Source organism: Mus musculus, chromosome 10 (genome assembly GCF_000001635.26).
Source record: "Mus musculus strain C57BL/6J chromosome 10, GRCm38.p6 C57BL/6J".
Classification (NCBI taxonomy): Eukaryota; Metazoa; Chordata; class Mammalia; order Rodentia; family Muridae; genus Mus; species Mus musculus.
The window spans coordinates 109,676,419-109,703,185 of NC_000076.6; the positions used below are offsets into that span (position 1 = coordinate 109,676,419).

General features: G+C 38.5%; 1 protein-coding gene across 11 annotated transcripts in view; it reads right to left on the reverse strand.

Moving 5' to 3' along the window:
- Positions 1 to 4,841: 4,841 nt before the first annotated feature.
- Nav3 (neuron navigator 3) overlaps positions 4,842 to 26,767 on the reverse strand; it is a 774,463-nt gene continuing 752,537 nt past the window's right edge. For 9 of the 11 annotated variants that reach the window (XM_017313946.2, XM_006513680.3, XM_006513679.3 and 6 more), the window contains 6 exons: positions 19,770 to 19,924; positions 17,600 to 17,671; positions 16,622 to 16,818; positions 15,626 to 15,744; positions 12,368 to 12,571; positions 5,155 to 7,821 (listed from right to left, as the gene is read on the reverse strand). In XM_017313946.2, the coding sequence (XP_017169435.1) occupies positions 7,702 to 7,821; positions 12,368 to 12,571; positions 15,626 to 15,744; positions 16,622 to 16,818; positions 17,600 to 17,671; positions 19,770 to 19,924 (867 nt within the window). In that variant the 3' untranslated portion in view covers positions 5,155 to 7,701. Of the gene's footprint in view, positions 7,822 to 12,367; positions 12,572 to 15,625; positions 15,745 to 16,621; positions 16,819 to 17,599; positions 17,672 to 19,769; positions 19,925 to 26,767 lie in introns of all 11 variants that reach the window. The other 2 variants (NM_001368815.1, NM_001081035.2) reach the window with 1 other exon arrangement.

Below are 26,767 nucleotides of genomic sequence, written 5' to 3' on the forward strand. Positions count from 1 at the left end.
CTAGAATTACCTAGGAAATGGGAGTTTATCTTGATCCTGTTGAGCAGAACTGGCCACTGTGGGCGGTGCCATTCCCTGGCTGTACTTCTGAACTGTAAAACTAGAGAAAAGGAACTGAGTGGCAGCCTGCATCTAGGCTGCTCTGCCTCTGACTGTGGACGATGTGACCAGCTTCTTCGAGTTCTTGCTACTTTGACTTCATCATCATGGTGGCCTGTATGTTTCTCCCTTTAGTGATTTTGTAACACAGCCACAGAAATCAGAAACTAAGCTATTACCAAAGTTTCAAGATAAAGAAATGCAACTTCTGCAAATAGAGGCAAACTTTAGAGTGAAACTATAATGATCTTGAGTTTAATTAGTTCTTCAAATAGATACAATATATAAGGTTTCTGAACCAAGCTCTTTGCTTGCATTTCAGCTGAAAGCCCCAGCATCTCAAGAGGGATCAAGTGTGGCTAGAACTCTGTGGTCCTATTCAGTACTAACCACTGAGCACAGAGAGGTTTTAGCACCTGAGAGCAGAACAATTCAGGAACTCAACATTTAGTTATATTTTTATGGCGATTACTAAAATTTAAATTCAAGACTGATACCGACTTTCAGTATTTATTTCAATCTTTTCCATTTTTTACTGAAATCTAAATACAGACCGAATTATTCTGATTGAAGTTTGACATCTGAATTGTAAGCATAGAATACATGAATTTTAAGGATTTTTAAAAATCTCATAAATAAGGAAGGTGGCAAAACATGCAAAAGTTTTATAACTTTTATATAATATAACTATTATATAAAAATAGTTCTATTTAATCATTGAAGTAGTATGTTGGCTATAGTAGTAGTTGCCTGTTAATGTGGTCATGAGAAAAATCTAGAATTGCCTATATGGCTCTTGTGTTTCTCCTGAGAGTACTGCTGTAGTCTGAGTTACATAAAGCATCTCAAGTAAGCAGAGGAGATGCGTTTCCCTTCCTTGTAAACCTATTGGTACTAGAGATTCCTGTGGCTACACAGTAGCCATGCTGTAAAAATGAAGCTAAATTTGGTTCTTCCCCATTCAAGTCTTAAGCCTCATAAGCTTAATCAGAGTCATCTTTCTGTTTAGCAATGCTCCATCACTAAGTCTCAAATCCCAACCAGAAAGGTCGAAAGAGACTACCTAGTCCAGTGCACTACAGGAAAGAAATCAGGAAATGCAATAGAAAATCTTACCGGCAAGGAACCTTGTCTGAGAACTGGATAACAAACCTTCGATTCTTAGCAAATGATGATTTCACTATACTCTCTCTAAATGGAGTTTGGTCTCAGCTCTACAATTTAGATAGCACTTCATGCACAATATGCACAGGATTAACATAGAATGAATATCTAAATCACTTATGAGTAGGTCTGTAGATATTCCCCTGTCTACTGGGGGATGTTGGATAGGTAAACATTATTTATACAGAATGACCCCATAATATTGGTTGCACTTTATTACTGATCACCTTTTTTTAGGGTATAAAATCTCATCCCAAAACAATCATACAGAATGGCTAGAACAGAAACATTCGTACTCACTTTCAATAATTCCCCAGTTACACACTTCTTGACAAACATTACATTAAATGCATGCAAATATATGAGTAAAAGTTTTTTTGGGAAAACCCAAATGAACTCTGAGGATCGGTGCTGGAACCCTCCGGTTCTATTCTCAGTCTGCTTCACTTTGTCAGACTTTTCCTTGTGGGGAACCATCCCAAAGTGCAATTAATTCCAGGCTCCCTTCCTATGCTAAGGGTTTTCATTTCGGAATCTTCAGCTGCCACCTGCCTTCTAGACTCTTAACATTTCATTACCAACTGTTTGGTGTATATTTGTTCAAAAAAGAAACCTCACATATTGAAATTGCCCTACACATAACTAAGGCAGCGGAGATTTTGAAGAGCAGAAGAAACAAGAAAATTTAAAAGGAAGTCTCCAGATCATTACATCTAAGTAAGAAAAGCACCGTGAATATTAGGTAATATACCACCTTCACTGACTAGCAAGACCTTAGGTTATCTGTTTCCTTCTCTGGTCACCAATTATTAGCTGTTCTCATTAGTAGTCTGGCTTTCTAATTAATTGTCTGGCTTCCTAAGAAACATCACTTCCAAAGGTGGTTAACCTTCCATTTAATATAATCATTTAGCATGTGGTAAGCTTAGTTGCTATCTCCATATTCAAAAAATACTTTTATTCAGCACATAGTTATTGAGGATTAAGTACATTCTAGTCCCTGTGAGTGAAACCTTGTAAGTGGGTCGCTCTCTTCCTCCTCCTCCTCCTCCACCCTACTCATTCACACACTGGTTCTGGAAAAGGAAATGATTCAGATCTTTGACCTAATTTGACAGATTGAAAGGCTCATCTAAAACAAAATGACAAATTGGGCATCACACATGAGAAAGACTGAAAAGAAGAAGGTTCTCTGAAAGAAAAAATAGTGCTCTAACCTGGGCATGTGGCTCTTGACTACAATCCCAGGGCTGTGGTTGAGGCAGAAGAGTAGACCATATGAGTATCACTCCAAATTCGGCTCAGACAAGATGTCATGGATGATGTCATTTGTGACTACCTTCTTTGAGTAAATTAGAATACATTAAGCAATTTTCATTGATGATTTAATGAGGTTTAAGATTAATATTTATCCTACGGATCAGTCATTCACTCTTCTCCTTGACAGCTAATGACCTGAGAATCTTTAAATAATCATTTGTTTTGGTTTCTTCAACCTTTTCTAAATATGTCTATGAGGAGAGAACCCTTCACATTTTTACCTTTTAGCATTTTCAGCATATGGGAGATTACAGAACACTGACCCATGCTTACATAGCTAGGCTGTCTCAAAAGTTATTGTATGTACTTACATAAGTCAGTTTAGATTATACACTAGGTTGTTGTTATAGCAACCTGAACTGAAATGGTAAACATGGGAAACTGGGGGATGTACAAAGCCAATTAAGTGAGGAACTGTTCCTATTTGTGTATACACGAGATGGTGGAGGATACCACATTGTGCAAATGTCTCCAGACTTCTCCAACAAACTATTCAACAGAAATGTACCTTTCAAGCAAGCCACCACATGAACAAGATATTTTATTTTGAATATACTAGCAACCAAGTTAAAAGACCCTGGTGACTACTCAGATAATGGATACTTCATGTGGAAGGGAGATCTTAATGATTTTCTTCCCCCCCCCCCACATTGTTTTTGTTGTGGAAAAATGGGTTACATCCCTTTTCATCTGATTCCACAAGAAGTCTGGCATATGTTAGGTATATAATAAACTTTCATTGAACAATAGTAATGATAGCTAGCACTTGGGTAGCATTTATGATGTGCCAGCTACTTTTCTCAGAGCTTTCTGCTAACGTATCCAGTTTTCAAAATAATGGGATAACTAGATACTCTTTTAAAAATGATTTATCTAGTGTTTATGTGTGTGTGTGCCTATGTGATATTATGTGCACCATGTGGATGTACATAATGTACAGAAATTATAGTCAATTGTTACCCTACGGATCTGGGTGCTGGGAGCAACTGTGGTCTATCTGAAGTGAGCACTGAGCCATCTCTTTCAGATCCTGGCAGGATATGCTGTTAATAGCAGCCTTCTATCACAGTGAGTATATTTATAAATTGAAGCCCAACTATTTTTATTATTGATGTTTTAAATTGAAGATAATGTTAATACAACAACAAACATCTATTAAACATTTCTGGAATAGAGGGCATTGTTCAGAGCACTTTAAGGTCTATTCCTCAGCACTCCTAAGAAACCTTATGAATGCGAACAATCACAAGCCTCATTTTACACAAAAGAAAGCTAAATTAAACATATATGCTTACAAAAATGTATATATTGGACTAGGGTGTAGTTCAGTAGCACAGCATGTGTTTACCATACACAATTTCCTGTGTTCGGTTCCAAGCATCCAAACCAAACAAAATAATTATTTCAAAAATAACTTTTCCACATACTACTTTTTTAAAATATTGAAAATATGTCAATAAATATTTTATGTTACTTTTGGTGACAATAGGAAGGCTATGCACTGCCCATTTCAGTTGTACATAATAAATAACATTTGGTTTTCACAGTGACATCTAAGAGGCAGGTACTTTTCTTATCATTTTACAGTGAGAAAACAGACACGTACAGCGTTGCGGTGGTCGACGCAGGAGAAGAATGGTGGCGTTGGGATTCCCACTGTGCAGTGTTATGTTTCATTCAAAAGAGTCATTTTCAAGTTCTGTTTTCTCCCCCAAAGTAATATATATATATATATATATATATATATATATATATATATATATATATATATATAAAGTCCAGTGCCTCTGACATGCAAGTTAAGTGTTCTACCACTAAGCTACACTGCCAGCCCAGGCACCGGATTAATTCATAAACAATCCGAATGAGACGAACTGTCGAAGTTTCCTGTATTTCTCAACGGAATGTAGAAATAAGGACACTGATTATAAGTCATTCAAGTGCTTTTCAGCTGTTAAAAAATCAGTAAGTATCCAAATATACATGCTACTACTAGGATTAAAGAACTGTCTAGGCTCTTTGGAAAGAAATCACAATTTTAAAGGAAGTTTCTTTGCATTTTTAAAATTTCTCTCTGCCTTTCTGCTTTTGTCTCTTTCTTTCTCTCTTCCTTCTTCCCTTTCATTCTTTACACACACACACACACACACACACACACACACACACACACACAGAGTTACTTTTGCTTTAAAATCAGTATTAGAATTAAGAGGCCAACAGATAACTTAATGGAATAAAAAACAAACACAGAATGAGTTGATTTAAATCAGTGAATATTGACATTTTATTTCTATATTAATTTGTGTTTTGATATCAGGCATATTTGAATACCATTCAGAATTTTCAAAAATATTCACTGAATAAATAACTTTCACTTTAGGAGCTACATAGGTACTGCATTTAGTTAAATTTATTTCCTTAAAAGCTTTGGAATCCTTCCTCAGGTGCTTATGGAATTTAGATGGACACAGATGCCTAATGATGGTGTGTTAATAGTGAAGAAACATTGTATAGCTTGACATGTCCCTGCACATAGTTATTCAAAATTTCCCCATACATAGACACCACACCTTGTTGTCAATAAATAATTCCACTTTAATGGCAAGGTAATAATTTAGACAGATACAGGGTGCACATTTGCAAAAAAATATATGCAAGCTGGTTTACAAGCTAGGGGGACAATAAACCAATAGAAAATACATCATCCCGTTAGATCCATTGACACCAAATACTTATTGTATGGGGCTTTACAAAGACTACAAAACTTTTCGGATGATTTTTTCACTGCTTCTTCCTATTTACATGATATGTTACATCAAAAAATGTACAAAATATAAAATGTATACAGACAAATGTTTCACAAACTAGTTTAAATTGTAAACTAGGTGTACCTACTGGGATGTATTGCAGGAAGTTCTCTTGATGCTCATGTGTGGACTGTGTGTCTCGAAAAAAATGAAAGATGAGCAATTTCCTTTAGCTCACATATCATACAAGGGCGACTAGTCCACTCATCCAGCTACATAGATTGATGGTGCACAATAGGTTTGATCCACAGTTGAGGTTCCAAAGTCAGGGTGACAATTCTGTGTGCCTCAGCTCAGTCTGGTATCCCTCGGGGCAGTAGCACCGTGAAAGGACCTAGATTCTTAGCGACATTCCGAAATCTGCACCAGATACCTCTCATTGCTAATTTTGCTCTACGGAAACCAACCCAAAGGTGGTCACAGAGGGTAGCACCAATGATATCTCCTAAAAGGCGCACAGAGCTTCATCTCTACCGTGACATAGACCTTAGGTTTCATAAACTTGGAACCTGTCCTCTGTGGCTGGTGTACGTCTGCCAGTGACTGGTTAGTTCTCAGGCACTGTCTTAATAGCCCGCCACGAGATATGTACGTTCAGGCAGTTACTCATCCAAAATTGTACCGGCCTCATGTACAGTTCTGAAGCATGCTCACTCTAGCACTGATGGCTCCTGCATTGTCACAACAACTTGTTAAGTACAGGACAAACACACCAGATAATAACAGCTTTGAGGGTTTGCATTCTGTATTCGCTTGCAGCAGACAGGGAGCCTCAGCAGGCGAGACGCCTCTTAACACCAACAGGATAAAATACAATTTTTTTGTTTGTGTCTGGTTTTTTTTTTTTTTTTGAATTTGTGCAAGTTTGGAGGAAAAAAAATCATTATTTACAATACCTACCCAGTAGACTGTGCAAATCTAACCTTCTTGTACAGTATAAGTACTTCCTCTTCCACAGTGACTGACCAGATCAGCGCTCCTTAATGCAGAATGTCTCGTGTATGACGATAGCACTCAAAACATGCACCAAAAACTAACTTTTGTCTTTGAAAGATAAACATGAGGGGAGGAAAGCCAAATGGTTTGTGCTCATGCCGAATCCAGTACTTGTAGTTCAACTGGATCCAGATTAGGAATCTCCCACCTTCAGAAATGCTCTCATTTTAGAACTAGGCAGAATGCAGCCACATGTCTCTGCTTTTAAGTGATGGCCAAGGAAGGGTTCTATGGTTCTCGAATTATTTGCAGGATAGGCAAAGAAATCTCTATTCATATGATAAAAAATACTGATCTTTCTCCTATCCATTTCTTCAAGAAAAGGAAAATTTAAAAAGATGATATACAGAAAATGAGGCTGCTGTGTTAACTGGTGTGTTGCTTGGTTGTCAATGAAGAGACAGTGGAAATTACCAATGGTTTAGTGTTGAAACGAACTGTTGAAACTGTTGGAGAAGTCTGGTTTAAGGCAGTGAGACAGCACCATAGAAAATGTTCCTTCTTTCACTGAAAAGGCTCAAACAAACAAAGCCCTAAAAAGCCTTTTGTCAGTGTTGACTAATAATTGGTATAAAACTCTGGTTCAGGGAGTTGGCAGGTGGTTTGAAAAGACCACTGTGGTAAAAACAACCTTATAAAACCCATGACTCATACCCTAAGTGAGGGTAGCGCCCTTCAGGAGGAGCGCACGGCAGTTAGAAGGAAGCTGGTCCTTCCCGTTGGCCACAGGCGATTTTATTTTGCGGTGGGTGCACAATTCCTTTTGTGCTTATGGAGGACTGGCCTCGTGGGTTCATTCTGCAGTGAGGGAGCACACAGCCCAAACTCTACTGGGGCCCTGTCACCAGCACCATGTGGCACAAAGGAAGTTCCATGGATCAGAAGGATCCTGCCTGAGAAGGGCAGCCTCCGCCCCGAGGAAACAAAAGAAAGGCACGAAAAAGAAAAAGAAGAAAAAGAAAAAAAATAGGCCTGCACTGTAAACTTTGAAAGAGGAAGAAAATAAAGTCCAGTCTCACTATCCCGTGTGTAATCTACTCGGTTGCCCCGTCTTTAGGGCCCTTTCCAGTCAAGCAATGGAGCCGTTGCGAACTCCATGGTTATAAAAATGCCTGGGAATAAAGTAAACTTAAGCTCCCATTTCAATTTAGCATCTTGTCAGTTCCAACCTAATTCTGCTACCTCCGTGGACACCACAACTCTGGGCCAGGGCCCTGGACAGGGGACTTTTCATACTGGCAGTGGTTTAGTGACAATACCTGTCTTTTAAAACACCTTTTGAAAAGCATAGTCCTTTGCCTAACTCGTTCACCCTTTAGAGGGTGGATTCAATAGATGTATCCAAAATGTCTTCACGGTGGCTGACACTATCGCCGTCACAGCTTTGAGTGCTGGGGTAATTGGCGGCTTCTTGGAGCTTCATTAGCATATTCATCTGAAGAAAGGAAAAGAGACATCCCTGTGAGCAACCATGCATTGAGTCAGCCAGCCCCAGAACGAGCAGGGCCCTGAGCCATCTCAGTAGAACTGTGTCTGCTCATCCCATCCAAATGAAAATGCACATAACAGTTATGGGTTTTCGCTCGCCCGACCTGGCTCTTAAATTGTTTCTCTCCAGAAGAACAAAATAGGGCCGTAAGATAACTCTTTTATGTGGGGCTGTGAATGAATGCTACTTCAGCGGGGAAACTGGAAAGGAAACCCTATCACAGCTGGACATCTGGGTTAGTTGCTGGAGAGCAAGCCAGGCTTCCCCACTTTTTTGGCTGGGAGAAACAGAGAGCACTGAATGGCAAATGAAAGTTGTGAATATTCACAAACACATACACGCGCACGCACACACGCACGCGCGCACACACACACACACACAGCATAGAGGCTTGCAAGCATTGTCCCTTGAGAGAAGCAGGAGACAACGGAGTGGAATGAAGCCAGCTGCTGCACACAGCACACACCATCTGTTGTTCAGGAACTGACCTCCAGAGGGGGTAACTGGAGGAAGCAGACCGTGAGCATTTGAAGAGGGAGAAGGAAAGAATCACTGTCAAGTGTTTGTTGTCACCGAGGCTCTAGCTGAAATATGATTGATACATCACTGAGAACAAAAGCCTCCTCCTGGAACAATAGCGGCTGTCTCAGGCGTCTCAGCGTCCTAGGGGAACGGTAGCGTTTGTTCCAGTAGAGGGGACTTGTGCCTGAAAGCACCCGGGGAGAAGGAGAGCTCTCCAATGTATTATAAAATAAAAGGCTTGGATTTCAATAGATCTGCAGTTCCACTATTAGAGACAGGAGCTAGGGAAAAAAGAATGTTTAAAACCAGTCTGGGCAAATCGATGGCTGGACAATTTCGGAAGGCACAGGGTAATTGGCACCTGTCTTCTTGAGGGTCAGGGGCTTGTTTTCTTATTGAGGGTTTCTAACAGTACAGTAAACTTTATATTTCTTAGTGCCAAATGCTAACTATAGTTTTTTTTTTTCTCCTCAGCAATCAAAGTTGTCTTTTATCTTTCAACTCAGAGAAATAGAGAGAGGATATCTAAAACAAGGTTTCTTGGTCTGTAATCAGGCTATGGATATTTGTATGTCAGAAAAAAAAAAAAGAAAAAAAAAAAAAGAAAAAGAAACCATGTGTTGGATAAGTGCTTGGGAAATAAGTAATGAGCTGATAACCATCAATTCCAGCAGGAATGTCGTTTGGACACAGAGGCTATGGTTAGAGAGTATTTTGAAATCATTTTGATAGTTTTCAGGACATTTTTTTTTCAATAGCATTTCTGCCATAACTACTACAATGTATTAAACCACCTACACAAGAATATGGGATGAAAGTAGTTTGTGAAAATGTCTGAAGCTTAAAGCATTAAAGAAGCTGATTTATTAAAGAGGACCGTGTCTGAGCACCCTCCTGACTTTAAAAGAGACGATACAACATCCTCTGACCCTACTGGGCACCAGGCATATATGGTACACATGCATGCATATGTGCGCACACACACGCGCGCACACACACAAACAAACACACAAGCAAAATATTCATAGACATAAAATAATAAATAAAAGAAATGCTGCTATATAGTAGGTTCAATTAGCATAATTTCCCAATCTGAAATCTGTAGTAAACACACACAATGAGATTTACTCTGTGACTAATGGTTATTCTTTTGCATATTGAAATCAAAGGACATTATAAAAAGAAGGTAGGTTTACATATCACTCAATTATCATTATGATCAACGTAGAGTCTCTGGACATCATTTTCCCCTGGTCTCCTTTGCATCCTCTGTAGACCCACAGCCAAGATAATACCTATTACTTTACCATGTTCCTCTGTGTGTCTCCCACTGCCAGTTACCCCAACACCATGTTCCGCCCTCTGCTCTGTTACTAGAAAGACCTTAAGATACTACAAATCTAAACAGATAAAACACTAGTCAAAAATACCCACTGGCCTTCATTCTTCTTGAGTTTCATGTGTTTTGCAAATTATATCTTGGGTATTCTAAGTTTCTGGGCTAATATCCACTTGACACTTCGCCCCTTCTTAGAATTGGGAACAAAACACCCATGGAAGGAGTTACAGAGACAAAGTTTGGAGCTGAGACAAAAGGATGGACCATCTAGAGACTGCCATATCCGGGGATCCATCCCATAATCAGTCTCCAAACGCTGACACCATTGCATACACCAGTAAGATTTTGCTGATAGGACCCTGATATAGCTGTCTCTTGTGAGGCTATGTCGGGGCCTGGCAAACACAGAAGTGGATGCTCACAGCCAGCTATTGGATGAAACACAGGGCCCCCAATGGAAGCACTAGAGAAAGTACCCAAGGAGCTAAAGGGGTCTGCAACCCTATAGGTGGAACAACAATATGAACTAACCAGTACCCCCTGGAGCTCGTGTCTCTAGCTGCATATGTATCAGAAGAAGGCCTAGTTGGCCATCATTGGGAAGAGAGGCCCCTTGGTCTTGCAAACTTTATATGCCTCAGTATGGGGGAATGCCAGGACCAAGAAGTGGGAGTGGGTGGGTAGGGGAGTGGAGGGGGGTCTAGGCAACTTTTGGGATAGCCTTTGAAATGTAAATGAAGAAAATACCTAATAAAAAATCGGAAAAAAAAATACCCACTGGCTGTCCACGGTCTGTGTGATAAAGTTTTAACTACCCATAAAAATAAAATGGCTCAAAGTGATCTAACAGTTGGGTAAGTCTATCATTTTAATTCTTCAAACTAACGGATATTTGGCCTCTAACTGTTAATTTTCACTGTGCAGTTTGGCAGTGTCCTGTGTGATAGTCCCTCAATGTTAGAGGCTCCACATTCAACCACATGAAAACTGCCAATGCCTGCTTCAGCATCCAGATTAACCACACCATCTGTGAGGTCCCTTACCAGACTCATAGCTTTGCCCACCATGCCTCCTACATCTTAGGCAGTTTATGCAGGCACGCACACCACTACTGGACGATGTCCTTTTAAGACTGTAAGCGATCCCCACTCTGATCCCTGGACCTTAGCACTCAGTATGCATGTGCCAAGATTTAGCGTTGCGATGGCGATTGCCCACTGCATTTTTTAAAATAATGTTCAGTATACCAGAGCATATAATCCCTGTTAAGATTCGAAAACACGCTCCTGACAATAGTAATTTTCTCACTAGGAACTCTTATTTATATTAACCGCAATACAATTTTTTTTCTTTCCAATGGTGATTATGAAAGTATATAAAAACAAAGACAGAGAAGGTGTATATGTGTTCCCAACAGAACACATCAGAACCAAGGTTTAGTATTAGGTGATGCCTTCTAGCACTGAGCAAACAGGACAATGAATTCCTCTTGAGGTTCTCACTAGTAAAATGCTGTAAGAGTAGAGCTATACTAAAAAGATATACTAAAAATAATTGTATTGCTAATTACATTATGTACTTAATATTTTCATATCTTAGAGTTCTATACACTTACCTAAATTATTGTATTGTTTCTAAAATTAAAATTATATACACTTTCTGATGATGATGTATACCTGAAGGAAGACATGGTTAAAAACCAAACTTCAAAAATAAGAACCCAACCTAATCCTGAAATATATCTAACTTGAAGTTTTGGATGGTGTTTTTGAGGATAAAACTGTCTGGGGTATTATATGTAAATCAGTATTTATGAATAAGTAAAAGTGTGTTTAGACTAGATTTGTTTACCTGATTAAATGTTTTTGGAATGTGAAAAAAAAATTATATACACTAGTACAATAAAAAAGTGGTAAAGATAACCCCATTCATATTGTCACAGAGATGGCTTAGTGGTTAAGGGCATTGACTGCTCTTCTAGAGTACCTGGGTTCAATTCCCAGCACCCACATGGCAGCACACAAACTGTCTGTAACACTAGATTTGGGAGATCTGAAACCCTCACACAGACATAAATGCAGGTAAAACGATATTGCATATACAAATAAATAAATCTTAAAAACAAAAGCCTTTATCTTTCCAAACTGAGAGCAACAGAAGACTGTATTTAATTAGGCTAGTAGATATCTATCTCTGTCTTTATCTCTATCTCTATAAAACACAGTTTTTGTTCTGTATACATTTGATTATATTTTTATTTATGAACAAACTTTAGTTTTCTCTTCAATACCGAGTGGTAAGATTTAATATACTGATTATTTAAATATTGACACAATTTAATGTATAATCAGAGAAAAATTATTGTCATGGAATTTGTCCCAGTTTCAGGGTTTCTTACTTTTTTATTTTAGATAAACAGTTTTGTTGTTGTTGTTGTTGTTTTGAAAATTTTCAACCAGGGAAACTGCACTAAAGTTAACAGTTTAAATGATTACTTGTATCAGGCTGGTTCCATATATTCCCTATAGTAGCTGGCCTTTGATATATTAGCTAGTACTAATGACTACACGTTTACAGTTGTAAAAATGACTACAGTGGCTTAGCTAGAGAGGAATGATCAGACATCCTTACCAAGGGGTCCCCTTCTGTATCAGTCTGGGGAATGTGCTTTGACGTTGTGGCTTCCTTTGTAGATGTGCAGGCTTCGTAGCCAACATCTTCTGGCCGCAACTGCAGTAAAGCTGGGCCTTCCTGAGGCAAGGATGCAGAACTCCATGGGTACGTGTCAAGGACCCACTTGGAGGGATCTTCCCACGGTGCACGTTTCCCATACATCTAAAGGTTCACCACAAACAAAAAACATTTCTATTAGGTAAAAAATATGAAGTGAATGCTAATCAGGTAGCTATTCTCACATCCAGTTCCTGCATATGTGTCAAGAGAATTACCCATGGGTTAAATATGTCCATCTATGCGGCTCACTTGATGCTTAAAAGTTTTGCAAAATAGGAGGGAGCACCTGATGTGGAGGGAAGCATGAAGGAGGTGTATTATACGGCAATAAAGACATCAGTGCACACATTTGATTTTATGAATAACTTTTCAAATGCAGGTGAAAAAAAAAACCAAACATCTCAAGGTTGATAAACAAAAGCTAAATTTTGGAGAGGTCTGAAATACAGAATATGTTTTTTACAGTAAAGGGAGTTCTGTGCCAAACTGTACTTTGGAAGGATGATGAATGAAAGAAAGAAAGGCTTTTCTCATTCGGGTATGGTGATAACCATTTCCCTCTAATAACCTCATAATTCCATTGATTCCTGTTGAAAGACGTTTTATATATTTATAAATAAGATCACCGAGAAAGGAGGGGTAAAAATGGAAATCCAAATATGCATTCTGTAAGAATCTATGTGAAAACAATGAACCTATTAAAAAAGAAATGTAAGAGACTGCACAAAGCAATATCTGGAGAATGCAGGGGAGCAGGTGGACCCAGGATTTTCTAAGTTAGGAACAACACTGACATCAAACTGCCGAGGGGACACAGACTGGCAAGATTTTCATAAAGAAGGCATCAGGCCAGGAGAACGTGGGAACAAAAATGCCACACCTAGGAAGAGGAAAGTGTCCTTTCTTTACCCTTGTGACCTGTGTTGGACCACCCAGGACCGTTCTGGGTATCCAGAGTTTAGTGTCACCACCTCAGAGGGTGGTGCATGGTGTGTCCAGAGATGATAATGTTCTCAGTAAGATGAAAGAAAAACATAGGCATTGTGAGTACCAGCTCACACAATACTTTTAGGATTCTCTGGAAATCATATTAAAGTTTGAATCTGTGACAATACGAAATTATCTACGCCCCAAGATGCCTTTTGGAAGAGGGGACAGAGGCAGACATCTAAAGCTTATTTGTTGCCCATTAGTCTCCTTTGTTTGTTTAGTTTTGTTTTGTTTTATTTAAATAGGTCTCATCTTGGAGTAGTAAATTTTGTCTCAGCTGAAAACTGCTTAATAGAGGGTACAGAATACAGATATGTGTACAGCTAATTAAAAGGAAAAAAATGTACAATTCATAGAAAGTTTATGTTTAGGGAATGGAAGGATGGCTGACTCGGCAGTTAAGAGCACTGGCTACTTTTCCAAAGGATCCAGATTCAATGCCTGTCACTTGGGTGGCAGCTTACAGCCTTTCTGAACTCCAGGTCCAGGGTAACTGACACTTTTTTTCTAGTCTCTAGGGGCACAAGGCATGTATGTGTTACACATACATAAATTCTGGCAACGTGCTCATACACATAGAATAAAACAAGAGATAAATAAAACACAAGACAGTTGATTATTATTATTATTATTATTATTATTAATTTGGAGGCTAGAATTGACCTAAAAAGGACTTGAGTGTGTATAAACAACCAGAGTCAGTCTTTCATAATCAGCTAGGACAGCAAGCATCCAGGTTACAGAAAGTAAATATTATAATAGGATAAATCTGAACACCCAGGAAGAGCTGATTTAATCGCTAACATTTCAAGAAAGATGGAATCACCAGGAGAATAACTCAACGTGTCAGCTGCATCCTTTCCAAACAGATCATGTGGCAGAGAGCATCCCCCATATGGTTTCTCAGCAGGCACTAGCCTTCATCCAAAAATGACTTTCCCTTTCCATTCCTCCAAACGGAGAGACTCAGGTTCATTTCTGCACTTTTAGCTCAAGGTCCTTTGACATTAGTAGATGCAAGAGCACAGTATATGACCTTTTCTGCTTTAGAGGTCATAGCTGGAGTTCTCCAAGATTCCTACTATCTAAAGTCTTTCACAGAGTAAAAGTTTCAGCTTCACTAAGGACTGAACATCAGCCAAGAAGAGGGTTCTCCCCCACACCCTCACCTTTCTTAGGTGGGGTCACTACTTGATCTTCTACACCTACAGGGTAACTGATTCGGTTTTCACTCTAATCTAGTACCAAAGCATCGTGAGCCAAAGCACGAAGCTAGAGGCATATAGAAGTTTTGTTTGAGAGATTATGAATTTTAAATGATAATCACTCACTCAGATGGAAGCTTTACACAATTATAATGATCAAGGAAGAGACTTACAGGTATTATTTACTGTAATATAAACAGTCCATTTATCTCCCAAACTACAAAAAAAATCTGAGGAAATTGTGCCGTTTATAATCACCACTTTGGAGCTGCTAAGGCTTCTGTTGCTTTTTATTTGTTAGCAAGCAAATATGAAATAAGACTTGACATATAAAGATGAGGATAATAGCTTACTAATATGAAAACTATATCTGGAGAGCAAATAACTTCCCAAAATATAAATTTAAAAATATGATTTCTCTACTATAAAATGTGTTTTCATAAATGATAATATGAATTCTTTGAACAAATGAAGTTTGAAAGACCACCTTATACTGTACACAGCACATTGGTTTTTAAACATTCATGAAATGCAAAATGTTATGAAGAACTAAAGCTGTGTCATTTTCATAGTCTGTGCTCTAAGACGTATAAGTATGTAATTACATATCTGTTTACTAAGAACATTTTAAACCCCCATTGCAACAATCTTAGCTTTCAATGCATAAGGTAGGAAGAACTCCATTTTGCACAGACACAGACAATAACAGCCTTGTTCTAACAGACAAACTACTGCACATTCGTCATAATAGACATACTGCTGAGTGTTTCTTGCTCCCTACTTTAATTTTCTACATAAATAGCCAAACAAGCAAGCAAATAGATAAATAAATAAATGGTTTTATTTCTTAAAATAATTTGGTTTTCTTTTCTCTTTCCTTCTTTCTATATTTATTTATTTATTTAATTAGTTAGTTATTGGCTTCTTTTCTCTTCACAATAATACAAATCAAGTACTCTACCTGTAGGCCTTCCCTCACTGCCTCCAGAACATAAGGTACCAAGGAATAATTCCAAAGATCCATGAACCACACCCTAGAACCTTCCACATCCATGGGGCAAGGAAGGAAGAGCCGAGGACCTGAGAAGACACAATCGGCACAATGTTGCAGAAGTGTTACATTTACCAATATAAACACATGCTTAGACTTATTTTGGAGAAATATAATACACATATTCCTAGAAAATTCCTAGCTTGATTAGCTCAGTCATCATGAACACATATTTATGGAAGAGGGCCTCCAGGACTGTCTTTTTCCTTAACAATGAAATACTAATCTAAGGCATAACAGGGATTCATGAGAAATAGCGAAGTGTCTAATCCAGGCCTGATTTACAAACTGTACAGAGTTCTGTTCCAGCTAGACGAATGGTTCATGGCAAAAAGCAGTTATTTGCAGTACATGGAATCAGTACAGATCTGTGAGCTGAGGACAGAATTCCTGCCTGCAGCTGAGGACCTTTTGATTATTTTATGGCACTGAGAAATGCCCCTCTGCACATGAACCTTAAGAAGGAGCAGAAAAAACAAACTGCATTGTTCCCCCAAAGAAATTAACTTGGTTTTATCTTTTTAAAAAAAAGTGAAATACAAAAGTTGTTCATAAAAAGCCCATTCCCTCACAGTCACAGGTGAATGGGCTAATAGATAAAACATGTGGTTTCTTTTTCTTTTAGAATAAAAAAAATTTACTCTTTGTACTTTTTTCTTTTGGCTAGTAATGTGGTCTTTAGATACCTTCCCATTGCGAACTTTAATTTCACTATCCATAATTGTCAGACACAGTGAAATCACTGCAGACAGAACACTTAGAAGAGGACAGTTTTAGAAAAGAATCTCTTAATCTTCGGAATCTTTGAAAGGACAAGCTATCCTTGTGGTTTTATCTCCCAATCTGTTACGTTTACCCAGTATGCTCAGTGTCTGCAAAATGGACAATTGTAATTGTGGAACTCACCAATGGTGACATCAGAAGAACTGTGAGTTTCCAGAAAACTATTGAGATGATGCCATGTCTTAGGAATCCAGTCGATAATTTTGACCAGGTCGTTATTACGTATATTCCTCTCAATTTCCATCTCTATCAGTTTCCTGCGAAGATACCTGCCTAAAAAGCCTTTCACGGGTTCCGTGTGGTTTGCACATAATACCCACCTACAAATAAAGAAAAGAAAAATTATGTTAATTTTTTTAAACCTAAACTTTATTTCCATAGTAACTTCCATTGCAAGACAAATCACTGATGTTCCCTTGTTAATTAGTGGCCACAGTTTGATGCTGCAAACATTTAGCAAATCTATTACCATTAGAGTAATAATACAGTGAGTTTTACTTGAGAGCTTCCGAGGGGCTTATGTTCCTGAGAGTGAGGAGGTACACACATGCTGAGGGAGCTTATGTAGCAGAATCCTAGACCCTGAAATTGGAGCTCTCTTCACAGTCTTCACTCAGAAGAAGAGCGCTCTATCTTATCCACGAAAGTAGTAAGCAGGAAAAGAAACACTTCTGATTACAGGTTAAAGATCCCAGGATGTCTGCTTAAACAGAGTGCCAGGGGAAGTGAGTCACTGTGGGCAGGATTCTCAGGAGCCGAAAGGGAAAATAGCCTTCAAGACACCTTTATGATTAGAGAGAAAGTAGAACAGGTGCACAGAAGAGAATATGTACGCACGCACGTACACACACACACACACACACACACACACACACACACATACACATACACACACACACACACACACATACACACACACATACACACACACATACACACACACACATACACACACACATACACACACATATACACACACACATACACACACACACATACACACATACACTCTCTCTCTCTCTCTCTCTCTCTCTCTCTCTCTCTCTCTCTCTCTCTCTCACACACACACACACACACACACACAATCTTTCAAGTCCTTACCTGAAATTGTGATGTAGTTCTAAATTTGGTGATGAGGAGACTCCCTGATTCATGGTTCCAATAATATAAGGGCTAGGAAAAATGGAGAATGGAGCATTAAGTTGTTCTAGAGGGAAAAGCGATTAAATGCATCTCAGAAAAACAATTAAGAAAAATACACATTATTCTCCTTTAAGAGGAAAATTTCATAATGTTAAATTGGAAAGTGACAAAATAATAGAAACAAAGTGTCTGCTGGGGATTCTAACTTGAAATCTAACACTGAGGCAAAGTGACTTCTTTCTCTCCCTATGGGAACCTTTGTGAAGATAGATAGATAGATAGATAGATAGATAGATAGATAGGGGATGGATAGACAGACAGATAGATAGAGATGTTGTGGATTTGTTTTAACACTTGAATTATGTTAATTGGGTTCCCAAAATTGATTAATAAAGTTGCCAGCGACCGGCAACCAATCACTGGGCAAAGAGACAGAGGAGGTGGGACTTTAGGATTCCAGTGCAAGGGGACCAGGAGAGAAAGGAATTAGAACCACCATGCCAGACAAAGCATCAGGTCTAGGCCTAAGAAGTGCAGAAGAGGGAGCACACCAATCATGTAAGAGCAGGGAAAGTGCAGCCCCAGCTTCCACCCTCCCACCAATCGGGTCTAGGGCAGCAAACATGGAATATAGATTTTAGTAAGTAATATAAGGAGTGCTGGAGGGGAGGTGTTAGGCATTTGGATGCTTAGAAGTGGTCCAGCCATTGAGCTGATTAAGGCATATTAAAGTAGAAGGGTGTGTGTGTGTGTGTGTGTGTGTGTGTGTGTGTGTGTGTGCCTTTCATTCAGGAACTCAGAACATTGGGGCAGGTAGTGAGGAATGCCACTGCCAAGTGATTAGAGTAGTGTTAATCAATTAACACAACAGGAGTGGGGGAGAGGTGGGGTGGGATGTGCAGAATAAGCACAATGGTTTGTCTATTCTAATTTTTTTTAAGATAGTGCTTCACTATATAGCCCTGGCTGGCATTGAACTCAGAAATATGACCATTTCTAAAGTTCTATGATTAAAGGCATGAACCACTACATCCAGCATATGTTAGCATGTTATAACTGGTGTGTTTATTCCAATACCCTGTTAATTTTCAGTTTATCTGAAGATTTGATTTAGCACAGATATTTTTAATTTTGTGTGCATGTGTGTTTTGCTCTTGTGTGTGTCTGTGTGTCACATGTGTGCCTGATGCCCATGGAGGTCAGAAGAGGGTGCCAGATCTCCAGGGACTGGAGTGATAGATCAATAGGAGCAACAATTCCGTAGGCACTGGGAATCAAACCCAGGTCTTCTGTAAGAGCAAGTGATGCTGTCCATCTCCCCAGCCTTCTTAAACATGATGCTTTGATTCCTCCTTTAACCTTTATTTTATGCTGATCAATTGGTAGTCGCTTGTCACTAGCAATGATTGATTACTTAAAACACCAATACAATATGGTTAGTGCCACTTATATTGTTGTGTTCTGTATGATTTTCTCTAGAGATCATTCTTCAACACACATGCAGGTTTTTATACTGTTTTATGCCTTGATTTAATGTGTCCCTTAACTTTGCATAATAAAGCATTACATTATTGGAGGGAGATGTATCTGAGTGAATTAACTTCATCTCTAGAGAAAAGTTGAACTGTTACTTTGATAGTGATGGAATAAACGCCTAGGGAGCTTTAAAATCTCCTTCTAGTTATTACACGCCCTAGCCAAAGCATCCTACCATGGGCTTTCTAGACATCCAGTGTGTCTATGGAAACTAACATCATCACAAAAATGCATAATGCTTTCATAAAAGTTCCTGAAGACCAACACAATGCTGTGAGGAGGGAGAGGAAGGGGGTTACTTGTGGAATTGAGGCTAACTTGGTTAATATAATGAAACCCTGTCTCTAAACAATAACAAAAACCCAAATAGCAACAAATGAAACAAACAAAGCAAAAATCCTTCTTGAAACGTAGCTGTGGATAAATAGACATTCTAAAGCATGCACACAAATTCTGTAGAGATATAGGCTATCACTAGATATTAATTACACTAATGGTATCCACTACAAGTATTAAAACATAAAACAGTATAAAGAAGTAAATGACATCACTGTTTCTCTACCTGATGATTCCATTTATTTTATGAGCTTACCATTTGTTGTATTTACAATTGAGAAAACCATTGAAGATGTCACTCAAAGAGCCCACATGGTGAAGATTGTCCAGAATTATGACAACAGGGAGCTCTACCCCATTATTGTCTGCACTGCATTGTTCAGCCAGGTTGGCAAGATACTGCTGCAGTTCCTTAAAGACACAGAACAAACCCACCGCTAATAAGTCTCCAGATGACGCAAGCATCCACATTTTGAGAAAGAGCATAGTGTGTCCTTCATTCAGCTTTTTTTCTGCTAATATTCATAAGAAGATTTTATGGCAATAACCCACAAAGCAAATCTAAAATGGAGAGGCTCACATTTTAAGAGAAGAGAGGGGCAGGGAAGAAGGCAGGCTATTGCCACAGGCTTTCCAAACTGAAAGCATGGATACCTTTCCTTCCTCCTCCTATGGAAAGCCAGATGAGTTCTGGATAGGATCCCTCATGGTCAGCTACAAGTATCAAGGTTCTTATTGGTTTTGATATTTCAATGAAGTAGGTTTTTACCAAAGCTATTTCAGTTAGAGAATAAAGCCAAAATGACACTTTTTAAGGTTTCTAATACACTCCCAACATTTTGACTTGAATTATTTAGATGAGTTGAATCTAACCACATAGCCTCAGTGCTCAGATAAAAAAAAATAGATAATTATTTATTTATAGCTTGCAGGTGACTGCTGCAATTTTAAACACAGAAAGCATTTCTCATCTTTCATGGGACCATTTAGCATCAGCACATGGCACTCCTTGTGGTTCCTTTCATTTTTCAGGCATTATTCTTGTCTAATAACTTTGAACCTAAATATGATAACCAGTTCTCTGATTGACGGTTCTTGCAGATGGGTAGGTCAGGAGCAAAATCAGGTTTCTTAGAATTATCCTAATCAGTTGGAACATTTCCATATGATTTGCATATTCATAATGCCATTTTCAATTTGTAAATCTTGCTCAGGGTTAAAACAATTCCAGGATCCCAATTTCTGTCAGTCAGGTAAACACATGCAGCACGCATGCCGGATGCTTCCTTACTCCTTCCACCAAGTTAAGTTAGAGAACTAACAGCTTAGTAGACAAAGCAAGCAAGGGAGCAGCAGAGGCCCTGAGTGATCTTCATTCAGGTTTTTTCATGAGCTATAGGGAGACAGCCTATGAGGTGAATCGTGAATAATAAGTAAAACTCCAACTGGTAAGTTTGGAAAGTTATTCATTGTTTCAACACGCCTTTATCATGTGCCAGGCACAGTGGCACTAGGAATTCAGAAACCCAGTTTCTTTGTTCCAAGAACATCTGGTAGATGAGCAGACAACCAAGTCAATAAGAACATCACAATACCAAACAGAAAGTAAAACTCATGAGACAGCACACTGAGGGTTAAGAGAAGTCTGTCGTAGGTTTAAACAACAGAATGTAAGGAGGAAAATGTTCAAAATATGAAGAACAAAAGTAAAAGTTAGGAAGTACAGCTGCAAGATATATTTGGGAAGATAATAAGGATCTTGAGGAGTGGGAACCAGCGCATGGTTGTGATCTGTGAAATGATGGAAAGGGAAGAAAATAAAAGAACCTGGATTCATGAACACAGAATAGAAACATATCACACTGAAAAGTGTGGACCATGAAACCTTTGTTGTTCATCTGTTGTAGGAGAGAGCAATTTATTTGTCATTAGAAACATACAATGATAATATACAATATATGATATAATTATATATACATATATAAAATTATATACACATTATATAATTATATATTATGTACACATATATAATTATAGATACATAGTATAAAATTATAGTCATTATATATTATATAAGTATATATTCTATATAATTATATGTATATGTATATACATGTATAGGTATATACAATTATATGTATATACATATGTATAATTATATACATATATTATAATGACATATGATATATTATATATTAATTATATATAATTATATACACATATGTGTATATAATTATATATTGTGCATATATAACATACATAATATAATATATAATAATGAAAGAATTCAAAATGTTTATTATCTACAAAGAGGTTTGGCAATACATATATATAACTACAATTAAGCATAAATGACATTATTTTTATATTTTCTTTTATAACATGTAAAGATCACTCACAGCTTCTGGGAAATATTTTCAAGTAGCAGAAGCACTTGTCACTATAGCTGTATTTCTTTTTAAAGAGCAGGGAATATTTTAATACTTAGAAATGGGAGAGAAGCTCCTCACATAGAAAGACAGGAACGAGTTCTGTCAGAAATAGGAGAATATATTGTTCAAAGACAAATTCTAAGTGTGAGCTTTGTGAAAAAGACACAGAGGGACATAACGTAAAGGGAAATTTACAGTCTGAAATGATTGGTGAGATAACACAACCTCTCCTGTTGACCACATAGACATATGCAGCGTTCACAGAAAGGAAATGTAGAATTGGGGTTTTGTCGTGCAGAAAGGAGATGAGCCAAGAGAACCCTGAGATTGTTGAAGCCAAGGGACACTGTCATGCTGAACAGGAGAAGTGTTGTGTTTTGGGTTTAGTGCAGAAAGCAACAAAAACCACTGGAGAATTATAATTGAGGCAGATTTTAATTATGAAGAGAGTTTCTATTTCCCATGATGTGAACAGATAGAACGAAGGGGGGCTTTAGGGGAGCTGTGAGGCACAAAGTCAGAAACAAAACAGTTGTGGGAGTTTAAGAAGGCAGGAAGATGAATGGGGTAGAGGTGGATGGAGCAGGATTGTCTTCTGATGCCTTTCAGGGCCACATCTGTCATTTCTACATATAATTTGATCTGGAACACATCTGTAGGTTGGAAGGGCACTCTCTGACTGGGGAGAGTGGACATGGCCAATGGTGCTCAGTGGGGAAAGAGAAAGACATAGAGAAAGACAGAGGGAAAGGGAGAGAGAGAGGGAGAGGGAGAGGGGGAGGAGGAGGGGGAGGGAGAGAGGAAGGGGGAGGGGGAGGGGGGAGGGAGGGGGAAGAGGGAGAGGAGAAAGGGAGAGGGAGAGGGAGAGGGAGGAGAAAGGGAGAGGGGGAGAGGGAGAGGAGAATGGGAGAGAGGGAGAGGGAGAGGAGAGAGAATGTTGGGAATATTTAATTTACAGTTAGGTGAAGTTGAGCAAGCAATGGAACTAACCAAGAAAGATCTGACCAGAGAAGTAGGAAGGAAAGAAAAAATAATCAGAATCATTGGAACAATTTTTTTCAGAAAACAATTTTTTTTTTATATTGGCATAGTATATGCAAGGAAGCAAGAGAATTCAGACCAGAAGAACATTTAAAAGGTATATAATGCAGTGCTGGAAATAGGACAAAGCCATGGGCCACTCATCTGTGCTAATACAGGTTTTTGTTTCTTTCTTTCTTTCTTTCTATCTATCTATCTATCTATCTATCTATCTATCTATCTATCTATCTATCTATCTATTTATTTTCAAGAAAGGATTTCTCCCTGTAACCCTGGTTGGCCTGGAACTTTCTCTGTAGAACAGAGATCCACTTGCCTCTGCCTAGAGCACACCAGCACCTGGGCCACCAGTGCACAGCACAAATAGAGATTTTTACAGGCCCTCTGGAAAGCACTTTGTGATTCTCAGTCCAATTTATGGGATACAACTCTTAGGTGGATGGACTGATGAAGTTGTATTAAGCATTTGCCATTCTTACTGAGGTAGGTAAATGAGAGCAATGCCTGAAGCCAGATAGACCTGGCACTGAGATGACTCCCCATCTAGACCATGAGACTGTGGCAGCACTACCACTCTATAGAGATTGAATCCTGGTTTTCTTGGATCTCGACTCTAGACACATTACAAAGGACTCTGCCAAGGCCAGTTTTCTGATCTTTTTTTACCTAACCTTCCAAGTGGCTTCAGCTGGCCACATACTCTTTTCTAAATCCATTTCCACCCTTCTGGGTCTGTTATATCAAATGCCACAAAGTGTAATTGTTTGTGTGCTCGGCTCTCAATCACAATATTCCAGCTGGCAGCTTGAGGGAGGGCTTGAAGTGTGGGAAGAGGAACAGAATGTAAAATGAAGAGGTACCCAAAAACACGAGGAGACAGTTTGCTTTTTTTTTCCCTTTGATGGATTATTGTTTGATATTGTTTATTTTTTTTTCTTTTTGAGTAATTGATTGCTGGCCACATGTCCTCTGCGTTGTAATGCCATAGCATAAAACCAAGCAGCAATTATATGGCTCTCTATTTTTTTATAGCAAAAGACTTATTATTTTATGCCTCATTAGCAATTTCTTTTAGAAAGTTCTATATTCCTTATTGCTACCCATAGCACAATCTTCACTTGATATTCCTTCTTCATTTACATCACCCTCCCACGTAAAACCTCTCCTCTAAACAACTCCCTAAATGACTTTGTGTATTTGCTTTAAACTTCAAAATAATAAGGCATATTCTCTTGTCCGACTTCTGCAAGCATCCTGAATGACAGATCATTCATCCGTGAAAAACTGAGGGAGAAAAATCAACATCTTTCACTTGAATTTTGCGTTTTCTAGATTAGTGCTCCGTCATTTATTTAAGAGTTTCTTCCCATCACTACTTCCTAGAATCATGTTCTACTTAAATACTCCTGAAAAATCCCACCCCTGACCACTTAGCTGTAAGAAAATATGAACTGATCTCATAATGCCTTTGCACTTCTGAAAGCAAAAAGAGCATTAAAATATGTAGGTAGAAATTTAATGACCATTATTAAAAATTTCTCCAAGTACTATTTAAAAAAATAATTGAAACTGAAAAGATTATATATAAACACATAGATCTTTCAAAGGAGAACATTTCATTACAGATATTGACCAACTATATTTTACATTGTCAAAATGCATCCCATTTAATTTTAGAGTTGGTAAATTTGATTCCAATCATATACAAAATACTCCCACACTTCATCAAAATGCTTTTATCTCCTCTTCTGAATCCTTTCTCCTTATTTTCTAACCACTTCCCCCCTACCCACCTTTGTTTTATTTTTCAAAAACAAAGAACTTGTGTGGACTTCTGGCATGTCAACATTGAGGAAAAGCCAAAGAGAGCATAGGGTGTACCCAAGAGACCTCTGGGTCCTTTTATCTTTTGGCTGGAAAGGAAAGTGCAGCAACTACAAGGCTTTCATGTGAAGATATAAAGAAGGAAGATCACAGGAGACATTAAACATGCAGATAGGAACAAATGAGCAACCATCTCCTTCTCCTTCAGCTCAGAGAAGACTCAGGTTTTCCAGCTCAGTTTCTACGTCACTCAGCAGAGCAGCAATAAAAAGTGAGGTAACCACAATTCGAATAATGCTGAATTCCAAGAAAATATCCAGGATTTAAAGGCTGTGTGTGTTTGAATGTTTGAGTTTAAGACACCCCATTGTACTGTATGTATAATTTGGGAATAATTTTGAAACAAAGTTTATGTGTGTTGTTGGGGAGAGGGTACGTACTTGTGCACAAAATCTTCATTGGAAAAAGGGCTATAATTAATAATTAATAAGTATACTTTAGGTATGTGTGCTAACATATATATGCCTAGTGTCATAACCCAAATAAAACAAAACAAAAAAAAAGAAACCCACACAGATTTTCTTTGACTTCTTACCACAGCCCCACAATTTTCTTCACTTTAAAGTTTCGAAATCAAAATGAAGGTATAAAGGAATTCAGTAATAGATCCTAATCCCCCCAGTACTTAATGAACCGTCTGAGATGGCTCTGTTCATTTAGTTCCACGTTTGGGGTATTTGAAGAACCCAATGACTTTGAGAGCAGTGGTGGTACTTCTGCAAATGTGCAAATCTCAGATATTATGTTCTATGACTCCTCAAAGGCTTCACTCATTATGCAGTTAAATGCTAATGGGCAGGCTTCAAGGAACTGACTCTATCCAGGGACTGCTAATACCATCAACTGATGCATCTGCTGAGGTGTTGATACCAGGTGGGAGACTCAAAGGGAGGCTCTGATGGAAGAGTGTCCTTGAGACATCTCTTTAAAGCATAGCCCTATGATTCTGAAAACATCCCTTTTCTTTCTCTCTGACTTCTAGTTACCATGCTGGACATCTCCATTTCACTATGTCCTCTGGTGTCTGTGATGTTCTACACCACCATTTCACCAATGGGCCCAGATGACCACGGACTGAGCTCTCAAGAAAGTGTAGGAAAGAATAACTCTTCCCTTGCTCTAAGTTTCTCACGGCTGTTTCATTACATACAGTGACAATAATTGACCAACACACAGAAAGGCTTGTCAAGTTGACATCATCCAACTAGGTCATTTTGAAACTATGGTATGACTCTCTCTCTCACTAGGACTCTATCAACATAATGGTTATGACAAGATGCACTTTCCCAAGAGTGCTCAGGTAGAAGTAGCTGAGATTTTAATATCTACAAGTGGTAAAATTAGTGCAGTGTTATGAACACATTAGCCACCACTTGATTCTTATTCAAGTAAGTATCATAGAAAGTGCTGGTGAGATTTTTCTAGCCTCACATGACAATGTAGACTGGTTGGATTAGCAAGGCATGTTAGAACTGTGGCCCACTGCAATATTCTTCACTGTCGCCAACTTCTCAAGCAGAAGTTCTCTGGAGACATGATATAAGCAAACTGCTGCTTTTCCAGACTTTCTGCAGCTATTACAGCTGATCCCAAATCAATCCGATTTCTGCAATGCCCCAGTTAATTTATGTCCATTTCTTGATGCATAAACCAACTCTTGTTTTCTTATAGAGCCTGGCTCAGCCTGTGGAGTCATGTAACTCTCTTGTTTCCATAGCACCATAAATAATAGCTGCCCCCTTTGTCTAGCATCTTGTAAAAGTATGTTTAAGGGAAATCAGCATCTGATTCTGTATAATCCCAGTGCCTTTCCAAGTACATGGTAAGTGACTGTTTGTAAAAGCAGCCTTTGTATGCATATTAGTTAAAGCAAAGTTTCTTCACCTACTAGATTATA